An 11,087-nucleotide genomic window follows, 5' to 3' on the forward strand; every position below is an offset into this window, starting at 1 on the left:
AACGCTCAGAAACAGGGCGTGCCCGCCTCCTGCGTGCCACCCAATCGGGGCCAACGCGGAGAATCCGAACCTCCAATCAAGAGCACCGAAGGGCGTGGCCTGGGTGCGTTTAGCCCACGCCCCCTTTCCCCGACCGCTCTAGCAAGCACGCCCGGCCTTTACCCCCTAACAGATAACCGGGACAGCCAATGGGAATCAGCGAGGGGTCGGCGGTAGCCAATCGCGTTGGAGAGGAGGCAGACCCGGCCGGTGGTTCGGTTGTCATCCATTCTGCAGCCGGCTGCGAGTTGTGTCCTTCTTTTAAAGCCCGGGGTTGCAGCGTGAGTGAGTATCGCATGACAATGTGTTGCAGAATTGGGAAATGTGAAAGCAATGCTTGTTCGCTTTTTCTAATGCGTTTGAGTGCAGATTTGCGGTCTGGAATATCGTGTCGCCTCTGTGGCTGCGCAGACAGAGCTGTATATTTGCAAACGCAAGGAGCAGCCAGTCTCAGAATGAAATCATGCGCCCTGTGTTTCACTGGCGGGGCTGCATTAGTGAGGCACCGCCGCCTGTTCGGGCGTGTTACCCAATACAATAGCATGAGAAGGATTTATTTTTAACAGATTGTTGTCACTGCAGAGACGCACACAGGCAGATATAGACACGGATCTGCAGATCATGGCTGTAGATCCACAGCGAACCACACTTGATACGATTAGTGCTGTCAAGGATGTGATAAAAAAGGCCCGTGCTAGGGTTACATGCATGCTAATCAACGAGCCGTACCTTGATTTAAGGTCAGTAATGCAGTGTGTGTATATACATGATGCTGTATTATATATATATACACACACACACACACACACACAGGTACACATTGTGTTTTTGTGTTCTCTCGTCTACCGCCAGCGTTTATATTGTGCGCAATCTGTTTAACAAAAGCGGCGTGTTTGTTTATTTATTTATTTATTTGTAATTCTTTTAATTGCTATCAAGGCACCTCCCGTTGGGTTTAATTTAACTCGCATCGGATCGACCGCTTAAAATATTAGGTTTGAGAAAAAAAAAAAAAAAAAAAAAAAACACAGCCGCTTTTAATTTTGGGCCCGATAGAATTTTTGAATGTGTTTTTAAAAAAAATTCAAAGTCACGTCTCTTTTAAAAACGTTGTGTACCATCTCTCTTAACGAGAGGTACACTCTGCCTGTAGAGTGAAGTCAGGACCACGCGTAAGCTAGCCTGCTGTTTGATCTCTTACGTCATATAAGTGGATCCTTCGTTTGTCTAATATAGACTATGACGTAACGATAGCCCTGTGTGGGTCAAGAAGCGTACGAAGCAACGCGATACGTATATATTCTATTCGAAATCATTCTCGAGTTCATTTCTTGTACTGACAGTGAAATGTCATTTAAAAAAAAAAAAAAATTATTTTAATGGTATTTTTTGTAAGCGCAGTAAACCTCGATTTTTTTAACCCCATTCCTCTGGTGAAACACTGCGACCCACTCCGTGTAACTGTGATGATTATGAAGCTCTCAGAATGAATGTGAAGCTGGCAGTGTCTCGCTGTGAGGGGTTCTGTTGTACGCAGTAGAGCTGACAGTAACCCGCCCCCCCTCTCTGTGTCCCGTCCCATCCAGAGAATGGGTAACGTGTTGGCAGCTGGTTCCCCCAGCCCCGCCGTGGGCTCCCCTGCAGCTGGACCGGGCCTGGTATCGGTACCGCCGGGCTTCACCATGCCCCAGGTCTCCCCCGTCAGCACCCCGGCAGAGCCCAACGCCAGCGAGGGACGGCTGCCCAACCCAGGCCCCTTCGAGGAGTGCCACCGAAAATGCAAAGGTGAGTTTAATACCGAGACACACCTGAGCTTGTTACTGTGCAGCTGAGGGCAAAAACTTACAGCACCACCCTCTAGAATGAACTCATTGTGGTAAAATAGTATCTCTCTGGGTAAGACTCCCATTGCAGAGTAGTGTCACCCATTCCAGGTTTGACTGGGAGCTCAGTTAGCCCCAGTGTGTCTAGCTGACAAGCTCAGAAGCGTCTTTGTTTCTCCTTGCTGTTTGCGTTGCCGTCCCTGACCCAGCCGGCTTCTCTCTGTGTCTCTAGAGGTGTTTCCCACACCGATGGAAGGGGTCAAGCTGATCGTCAACAAAGGGCTCAGCAATAACTTCCAGGTAAGCTGCCCCAGATTTCTGATGAACGAGTCGCTCGGCAGACGCTGTTATCCCGAGAGATTTTCGTTGACTAGGGGGGATGAGCTGTTCTTGATCAGCCCTGTTCTTTCTCTCCTCCTCAGGTGAATCACACGGTCTCGCTCAGCACCCTGGGGGAGTCCAACTACCACTTCGGAGCCACGTACGTGGGCACGAAGCAGCTGAGCCCCACCGAGGTGAGATCAAAGCGCTCTGCAGCTGGGGTCTTACTCCCAGTACCCTGGTGAAGGCACTAGAGCCCAGGCGCTGGGCTGCTTGTCTCTGATCAGTGTGTCTCTCTCTGCAGGCTTTTCCAGTGATGGTCGGAGACATGGACAATAGTGGCAGTTTGAACGCGCAGATTATTCACCAGCTAACGAGGAAGCTGCGCTCCAAACTTGCATTCCAGGTCAGTAACATGTTCTGTACTCAATAAAATAATAAATTCAAGATCGGTACAGCACAGCACAGCGCAGCACAGGTTTCAATGGGCGATATTGGGCAGTACCGGGACCCGATGCCGCAGACAGAGGTCCGTATAGTTGCTGAAAGGTCTGGTATTTTCCAGTACCGCCCACCCTGTCCGGTCTTACTGCGTTTGGCAAACTGTTAGGGAAAGAAAAGACAGAAGCAAGTTTTGTGGTTTTAAAACTTGAACGGAGAAATGTGTGTTTTTTATATAAAGAAAGAAAAGAGAATTCTGGGGGCGCTGCTTTTGAGCGGCTCAGGGATATCTGTCCAAGTGAAAAGGCTCCCCGCCGGTACTTTCTATTCCTGCCAAGCGTACTAGCCAATGAGATGCCAGGAAGTGGAAAGGCAGTTCTCTCACGGTTTTTCTCCCCCTGTTTTTCTGGGCAGACCCAGCAGTCCAAGTTTGTGAACTGGCAGGTTGATGGCGAGTACAGAGGAGAGGACTTTACTGCTGCGGTGACACTGGGGAACCCTGACATCATCGTCGGGTCAGGTGAGACAGGAGCATGCGTGCGTGCGTGTGCGTCTCTCTCACTCTGTGTGTGTGCGTCTCTCTCACTCTGTGTGTGTGTGTCTCTCACTCTGTGTGTGTGCGTCTCTCTCACTCTGTGTGTGTGTGTGTCTCTCTCACTCTGTGTGTGTGTGTGTCTCTCTCACTCTGTGTGTGTGTGTCTGTGTGTGTCTCTCTCACCTTGTGTGTGTGTGTGTGTCTGTCTCTGCCTCTGTGTGTGTGTGTGTGTCTCTCTCACTGTGTGTGTGTGTCTCTCTCTCTCTGTGTGTGTGTGTCTGTGTGTGTCTCTCTCACCTTGTGTGTGTGTGTGTGTCTGTCTCTGCCTCTGTGTGTGTGTGTGTCTCTCTCTCTCTGTGTGTGTGTCTGTGTGTGTCTCTCTCACCTTGTGTGTGCATGTGTGTGTGTCTCTGCCTCTGTGTGTGTGTGTCTGTCTCTCTGTGCATGTGTGTGTGTCTCTCTGCCTCTCTGTGTGTGTGCGTCTCTCTCACTCTGTGTGTGTGTGTCTCTCACTCTGTGTGTGTCACTGATGGCTCGTCTCTCTCTCCTCTCAGGTATCCTGGTGGCTCACTACCTCCAGAGCATCACCCCTGCGCTGGCTCTGGGAGGGGAGCTGGTGTATCACCGGCGGCCGGGGGAGGAGGGCACCGTCATGTCCCTGGCAGGGAGGTATACAGGTGAGGACCGTGGCCCTGCACTGTCTCTTTACCCCCCTCGCCCCCCGCTCTCTATCAGAGCCCTTTAGCAGATGCTTTTATCCGGAGACTAGGGGGGTGAACTCTGCATCATCAACAACTGCTGCTGCTGCAGAGTCTCTTCCAATAGGACCGCGTTTGTTTTTCATCTGATCCAAAGGACGGAGCACAAGGAGGTTCAGTGACTCGCTCAGGGTCTCACACACACACACCACACACACACACACACACACACACACACACACACACAGCGAGTCAGCGGCTGAGCCGGGATTGAGCTGGTAAATTATAGTGTAGCTGTGTGATCTGATCAAGGTTTGGTTTTGCTCCTGCAGTTAAACAATAGAGTCCTGCTTCTTAAATATCAGGCGTTCAGAGCGTTGGCCGCTTTTAATCTCCACCTTGGTGGAGTGTGGTCAGGACTTTATTTAAAAACTTTTTCTCCTCCTCCCCTCCCCTCCCCTCCTGTCCTCTCCTCTCAGGCAGTAACTGGATCGCTACGCTAACATTAGGACAGGCAGGAGCCCACGCCACTTATTACCACAAAGCTAATGACCAGGTAAGCAGCACGCAGGGAGGGAAACGCTCCCGTCTCTCTCTCTCTCTCATATCTCTCATCTCTGTCTCTCTTCACTCACTCTATCTGTGTCATCTCTGTCTCTCCCCTCTGTCTCTCTCATGTCTCCTCTCTCTGTCTCTCTCATATCTGTCTCCTCCCTCACGCTCCCATCTCTCTCTCCCCTCTCGCTCATCTCTCTCCTCTCTCCGTCTGTCTCTCTTTCTCTCATATCTCTCATCTCTCTCATTTCTGTCTCTCCTCACTCTCTCTCATCTCTGTCTCTCCTCTTTGTCTCTGTCTCTCATCTCTCTCCACTCTCTCCCCTCTCTCTCTCTCTCTCCCCTCTCGCTCATCTCTCTCCTCTCTCCTCTCTCAGTTGCAGGTAGGGGTGGAGTTTGAAGCCAGCACACGAATGCAGGACACCAGCGTATCTTTTGGCTACCAGCTGGACCTGCCCAAAGCCAACCTGCTCTTCAAAGGTGAGTTTACAAAGAAAACAAGGAGGGGGGAAGGGGGGATGGCTAATACCAGCAACATCACCGCTGACCCGAGCTGAACAAGGCTTGATTATAATTACAAACACTAACGAGATGATCTCCAGAGAGCCTGAGGACCCCTGTGTAATAGACTCGGGGTGACTGTGTTTCAGGGTCTCTGGACAGTAACTGGATTGTAGGAGCTACCCTGGAGAAGAAACTGCTCCCTCTGCCTCTCACCCTGGCGCTGGGGGCGCTGCTGAATCACAAGAAGAACAAGTTCCAGTGCGGGTTCGGACTCACCATCGGATAAACACTGGACACAGAGACGGACAGAGAGACTGACAGACAGAGAGAGAGACAGAGACACTGACAGACAGACAGAGAGTCCAACTGACTGACAGACACAGGGAGACGGACAGAGAGAGAGACTGACTGACAGACTCTCAGAGAGAGAGAGAGACGGACGGAGAGAGGCCGACAGAGAGAGAGACTGACTGACTGACTGACTGACTGACAGACGGTCAGACAAACCAGACTAAGACAACAAGAAGTACAACACACAGACTCTTTAGAATAAAAGAGACAAAAAAAAAACAACTTTTTTTTTTTTTTTTTTTTACTTTTTAAATCGTTTGTTGATTACATGATTGACAAATTCAAAACCGGGGGGGGGGGGGGTGTGGGGGGGGGGGTGGTGACACAAACAAAAAAAAAAGAGACAGAGAAACAAAAAAAAGGGAGGTACCATGCATGTATATAGTATTAAAAATCAAATATAAAATTATTATTAAAAAAACGATAAAAACGTGTTTCTATAAGGGTGGTGTTATTGCTGTGGCTAGTATTATGATGTCTTACGCATTTAAAAAAACTAAAACATATATAATATTTTATATTTATATTTATATTTTTCACTCTTTAATGCGTGGCAGCCTCATGAGTTCAGATTTAAGAATCTCTTCTAGTCCATACACTCCCTCCCACAGATTTCAAAAATATTTTCCATTTCCTCGGATGTAGTTCTCACTCTGTATCCACCAGGGGGCAGTGTTGCGTGAGAGGAAGGTTAATATTTCACTTTCAACGTATTTACTTGAGCCTGAACACATGTGCTTGTAGTTCTCACCAATCACCACGAGGTGGGGACAATGCAGTGATATCACTGTGTAACACAATTTTTGTTCCTGGGTAGTAAGTGATATTTCCTAATTGCTTATGCCTCAGAAGTATGGAAAATGGCTATTATTCCCCACAAACTTTGCTTTTGTGACCAGGACAGTGATATTTCAAAATATCACTATTTCCAATGGGAAAACGGGCGCTTTTGTGTCTTTTCGTTCACATAAAGTCAGAAAAAAAACAATATATGAATCCAAATTAACATGTATTTATACTAAAGTAATACAAAAATGACTACAAAAGATTTAGAAGTGAATAGTTTTTCGAGATTTACGATTATACTGTAAATTTACAGTATAATCGTGAATTAGTCACTTTATGTGAATTAAAAGACACAAAAGCGCCCGTTTTCTCATTGGAAATAGTGATATTTTGAATCCCCAGTCCGGTCAGTTTATTTTTGTTGTTGTTTTTTTTGTCGGTCCGGTGTGTTTGCACACGCCGCAGTCCCGAACACCACGACCCATCAGAGCGCAACCCCGATCACGGGAGCTCTTGAACGGGAGGCTTGCTCTAGGAACCTGGCTGATGAAAGCAGGGATTCCAAAGGTCTTTGGCGTTTTCTGTTTTCCTTTCGCCTGTAATTCTGTACAGTGCAAAAGTTCAGCCGGCAAAGCCTTGCCATTCACAATAACGCAATACAGTACAGTACAATGTGTCCATGCAGCTTAATGTTTAGTTACTGGGTAAATATTTAACAGTTAAATGTGCACAAGGTTATATCTCACAAAAAAATAGGTAATCATTTAAATTCTTTTTGTTGTTGTTGTTTAAATATTGGAGAGTGGTGAAGGCATTAGAGCCCAAACGCTGGTCTGCTTGACTCGGTCTCTTCTGCTTGACTCAGTCTCTTCTAGTTTCAATAACACTGATGAAGGCATTAGAGCCCAAACGCTGGTCTGCTTGACTCGGTCTCTTCTAGTTTCAGTAACACTGATGAAGGCACTAGAGCCCAAACGCTGGTCTGCTTGACTCGGTCTCTTCTAGTTTCAATAACACTGATGAAGGCACTAGAGCCCAAACGCTGGTCTGCTTGACTCGGTCTCTTCTAGTTTCAGTAACACTGATGAAGGCACTAGAGCCCAAACGCTGGTCTGCTTGACTCGCTCTCTTCTAGTTTCAATAACACTGATGAAGGCACTAGAGCCCAAACGCTGGTCTGCTTGACTCGCTCTCTTCTAGTTTCAATAACACTGATGAAGGCACTAGAGCCCAAACGCTGGTCTGCTTGACTCGGTCTCTTCTAGTTTCAATAACACTGATGAAGGCACTAGAGCCCAAACGCTGGTCTGCTTGACTCGGTCTCTTCTAGTTTCAGTAACACTGATGAAAGCACTAGAGCCCAAATGCTGGTCTGCTTGACTCGCTCTCTTCTAGTTTCAATAACACTGATGAAGGCACTAGAGCCCAAACGCTGGTCTGCTTGACTCGGTCTCTTCTAGTTTCAGTAACACTGATGAAGGCACTAGAGCCCAAATGCTGGTCTGCTTGACTCGGCCTCTTCTAGTTTCTTTTTTTTTTTTTATTGCATTTAGTTTAACCCAAACTTTCATTAGTGTCAGTGCGTGTTGCTGTGTGTGTGTGTGTGTGTGTGTGTGTGTGTGTGTGCGTGTGTGTGTGTTGGTGAATCAGTCTCTGTGACTGTAATGTGTCCGGTTGTTACTGGACTCTGCACTGTAAAGCTACTCTGAGCTCCACGCTGGAAGGTGAGTTAAGGAGGTGTCGTGTTGGAAGGGGAGGGGTGGGAAAGGGACGCCTTGTCATTGAGAAAAAAAACCCCGTCAAAACAACGTCATAAACAGCAGCAGCAGAGGGAGTGAGGCTCAGCTGAGAAACAGCGAGTGCATTGCACCCCCCTGAACCCCTGAAAACAAACTGTCCAGAACACAGCGTGGCATTACATTGTCCAGGACTTTCGGCAGATAGAGTAAAAAAGCCGTTTAAAGCAATTGCAACTGTACTGATACAGTCCAGAAACTGGTGACTGATCAAAAAGTCAGCGAGCGTGTGTGTGATTTGTGATTGCATTGGATGCAGAGCCCCGGACAAAAGCCGGGGAACCCGTGGTATAGTGCAGGGGGCATCGCTGTGATTGAAGCGCTGCGACCTCGTAATCGAAAAGAACAGCATATATATAACCAGAGAAACGGTCTGTAGCATCGATCAGAGGAGTAGACTAAACTAGACGGAGGCAGTACATGGTCAATGCTTCCTCAATGCGCAAATACAACGGGAATGCGTATCATTTGTTTTAGAGAGATTTATATGGTAACTGGCCGCGTTACGGCCCTTTCAGATTCAGGACTATCACCGGTTTTTCTTTCTTTCTTTCGTTCTTTTGTTCTGTCTCTCTGACTTCACAATTAGCACAGAGAGTGGTAGGAGAGGGCTCGATTAGAACTGAAATGATTGATGCATGGAATAGCTGACAAGGTGAAGAATCTAAAACACTGGGAACATGAAAGGGAACACCTAGAATGACAAATGCAGCAGTAATGTTGTTGAAGCTGACACCTGGGATCCTTCAAGAAGCTGCTTGATGAGATTCTGGATTCAATAAGCTACTGACAACCAAACGAGCAACATACTTTCTTATGTTCTTATGTATCAAGCCTTTCTATGCAGCGAGTCTAGTGACAGTGTATTAACATATAAGAGTTAATGAGTAAATATATGGGGAAATATTTCTGCATGATATGTGTAAGTACAGAATTGTATCAGATAAGAGTCAGGGTTAGGGGTCATGGGAGAACTTAAAAATAAACAGTTATTTGTCTGGAAATCCGCATTTTGAATTTTTATTTTATTATAAGTTAGAGGAATAATTTACAGCATTTTTAGGCAAGATAGACACGCCCTTTTCTATATAGTATACAGCGTAGGTTTCAAATCCAGGACATTTCAAGTTGAATCAAATTTAAAAGCCCCTGTGAGAGGAATGGTACGCCCCACCACGAGCATTCCGCTCCATTGCAGTAGAGCAGAGCAGGGAATGTTAAAGTTGGAGCGTGCCATTTCTTCTGTCCTTAGAGGGGTGGTTTAGTTGAAGTTCTGGCGAAAGGAATCCCACAGAGAGGAGAGCTGAGCCTGCAGATCCTCTGCGTAGGGGTTCAGCTTCTGCTGGAGGTCCTCGGCGTAGGGGGTGAGGTTCACCCGCACCTCCTGGGCAGCCTGGCTCAACCTCTCCTGCAGGGTCTGGGTCAGGGGCCCCATGTTCTGCTGGAACTCCTCCAGTCGCTGGTTGATTCTGTCTTGGAGTTTGGCAGCGTAGGGGCTGAGCTGGGCACGGAGCTCCTCCACGTTCCCCTGCAGCTTCTTCCTCAGCACCTCGGTGCTGACGGCCAGGTTCTGGCGCAGGGTCTCCGAGTTCTGGCCCAGGGCCTGGCGCAGCTCGTTGATGTTCTTCTGGATCTTGCCGTTGAGCTCGTCGGCGTACGGAGTCAGCTGGCTGTTCAGGTCCTGCAGGTCGCTCAGGAGCTGCTGCCGGAGGACCTCGGTGTCCTGGCTCATCTTGTGCAGGATCTCCTGGGCCATGGGGGTCATCTTACCACGCAGCTCCACCGCGTACAGGGTGGCAGTGCTGGCGCTGTCCGAGATTTTGGTGCTGCACAGGAGGTGGGGGGTGGGGGGGAGAAAGGGGAGAGTAGAGGTTTAGCAACTACTGGTGATGTCAAGACAGAGATATGAGAGAGGAGATCAAAGGGAGGGACTAAAAGAAGGAGAGAGAGAGGAGACTGTGGTACTGTGTTGTGTGGACCAGTTCTGTCTGCTGTGGTATTGTGTGGACCGGTCCGGTGTGGGTTTCTCTCCAAGACTCACTTGAGCTCCTGGCCCAGCTTGGACTGCTTCACCTTCTCCAGAGTGTCCTCAGCGGTCTGGGTCGCCTTGGCAACGTAATCCCAGAATGCATCTCTCACCACCTCCAACTGAGTCTTTGGCTCATCCTGCCACAGGATATTGGCGTGACATCCTGGAGAGAGAGAGGGGAATGAGAGAGAGGGGTTAGTGAAGGAGGGGAGAGTGGGGATGTAGAGGGAAGAAGGGAGAGAGAAGTAGATGGAGGGAGAGGAACAAGAGAAGAAAGAAGGAGGGAGAGGACTGGGAGAGAGAAAGAAAGAAAGCGTGCTGGTTGCGGTACGTACCAGTGAACACGGCGATAGCGAGAACCACAAGGAACTTCATGACTGGATCTCGATCTCTGTAGAGACACAGGAAGCAACACAGATTACTGTACACTGTGTAACACTGAGGAGTGAACAACACACAGACAAGCACTGGAGACACCCTGCCAATCACACACATAATAATCTGAACACTGGAGACACCCTGCCAATCACACACATAATAATCTGAACACTGGAGACACCCTGCCAATCACACACATAATAATCTGAACACCGGAGACACCCTGCCAATCACACACATAATAACCGGAACACTGGAGACACCCTGCCAATCACACACATAATAATCTGAACACTGGAGACACCCTGCCAATCACACACATAATAATCTGAACACTGGAGACACCCTGCCAATCACACACATAATAATCTGAACACTGGAGACACCCTGCCAATCACACACATAATAATCTGAACACCGGAGACACCCTGCCAATCACACACATAATAACCGGAACACTGGAGACACCCTGCCAATCACACACATAATAATCTGAATGCTGGTCAATCTCATTACCACCGCTCTGTGTCAATCCAGCAGGGGATTATTACAAAAAGACTCAGAGATAGGTGTATGTAAAGTTATTTTGACATTTTAAAATTAACAAATTTAAAATTAATTAAATTTAAAATTTGACAAATTAAATTAACATTTCCAATATATTAGCAAGTAGATATACTTTCAGCAGTGTTTGTGTGAAGCCAGAGTATCGCTGATGAATCTCTTGTAGAAATGCGGTGTCTTACCTTGTGAGTCAGAGCGTCTCTGTGAGGAGTGATTGAGTGAGTGGCTTTGCTGCTGGGAGCATTTATAGAGCCGCCTCCTTGTAAT

The 11,087-nt window shown here is 47.8% G+C and overlaps 2 protein-coding genes across 4 annotated transcripts; one reads left to right on the forward strand and one right to left on the reverse strand.

Annotated features, from left to right (window-relative positions):
- Positions 1-235: 235 nt before the first annotated feature.
- On the forward strand, positions 236-5,232 carry LOC121298778 (mitochondrial import receptor subunit TOM40 homolog). Of its 3 annotated transcripts, none has more exons than XM_041225989.1 (10): positions 236-324; positions 1,626-1,824; positions 2,095-2,162; positions 2,285-2,377; positions 2,488-2,589; positions 3,039-3,144; positions 3,714-3,836; positions 4,337-4,413; positions 4,790-4,892; positions 5,063-5,232. In XM_041225989.1, exons 2-10 carry the CDS (start codon positions 1,629-1,631, stop codon positions 5,200-5,202), a joined length of 1,008 nt encoding a protein of 335 aa, XP_041081923.1. In that variant the 5' UTR covers positions 236-324; positions 1,626-1,628; the 3' UTR covers positions 5,203-5,232. The 3 variants fall into 3 exon arrangements, with proteins under 3 accessions (XP_041081923.1, XP_041081924.1, XP_041081922.1); XM_041225990.1 differs by having other exon boundaries at positions 302-320; XM_041225988.1 differs by lacking the exon at positions 236-324 and adding an exon at positions 489-779.
- A 3,624-nt stretch (positions 5,233-8,856) lies between these two features.
- Positions 8,857-11,055, reverse strand: LOC121298876 (apolipoprotein A-IV-like). Its single transcript, XM_041226152.1, has 4 exons — positions 11,003-11,055; positions 10,214-10,269; positions 9,891-10,041; positions 8,857-9,675 (listed from the first exon to the last, which is right to left on the reverse strand). The coding sequence occupies exons 2-4, from the start codon at positions 10,251-10,253 to the stop codon at positions 9,111-9,113; spliced, it is 756 nt and encodes a 251-aa protein (XP_041082086.1). The 5' UTR covers positions 10,254-10,269; positions 11,003-11,055; the 3' UTR covers positions 8,857-9,110.
- Between the last annotated feature and the right edge of the window lie 32 nt (positions 11,056-11,087).

The sequence above is a fragment of the Polyodon spathula genome, chromosome 24, assembly GCF_017654505.1.
Source record: "Polyodon spathula isolate WHYD16114869_AA chromosome 24, ASM1765450v1, whole genome shotgun sequence".
NCBI classification, from domain to species: domain Eukaryota; kingdom Metazoa; phylum Chordata; class Actinopteri; order Acipenseriformes; family Polyodontidae; genus Polyodon; species Polyodon spathula.

What these genes read in the sequence shown, in the direction of transcription:
- LOC121298778 (XM_041225989.1), top strand. Translation starts at nt 1,629, where the DNA reads ATGGGTAACGTGTTGGCAGCTGGTTCCCCCAGCCCCGCCGTGGGCTCC. An exon ending in GGCTCAGCAATAACTTCCAG is followed by an intron (nt 2,163 to 2,284) that starts GTAAGCTGCCCC and finishes TCTCCTCCTCAG; the next exon opens with GTGAATCACACGGTCTCGCT. An exon ending in AGCAGCTGAGCCCCACCGAG is followed by an intron (nt 2,378 to 2,487) that starts GTGAGATCAAAG and finishes CTCTCTCTGCAG; the next exon opens with GCTTTTCCAGTGATGGTCGG.
- LOC121298876 (XM_041226152.1), bottom strand. Translation starts at nt 10,253, where the DNA reads ATGAAGTTCCTTGTGGTTCTCGCTATCGCCGTGTTCACTG. An exon ending in CGCTATCGCCGTGTTCACTG is followed by an intron (nt 10,042 to 10,213) that starts GTACGTACCGCA and finishes CTCTCTCTCCAG; the next exon opens with GATGTCACGCCAATATCCTG. An exon ending in AAGCTGGGCCAGGAGCTCAA is followed by an intron (nt 9,676 to 9,890) that starts GTGAGTCTTGGA and finishes CCTCCTGTGCAG; the next exon opens with CACCAAAATCTCGGACAGCG.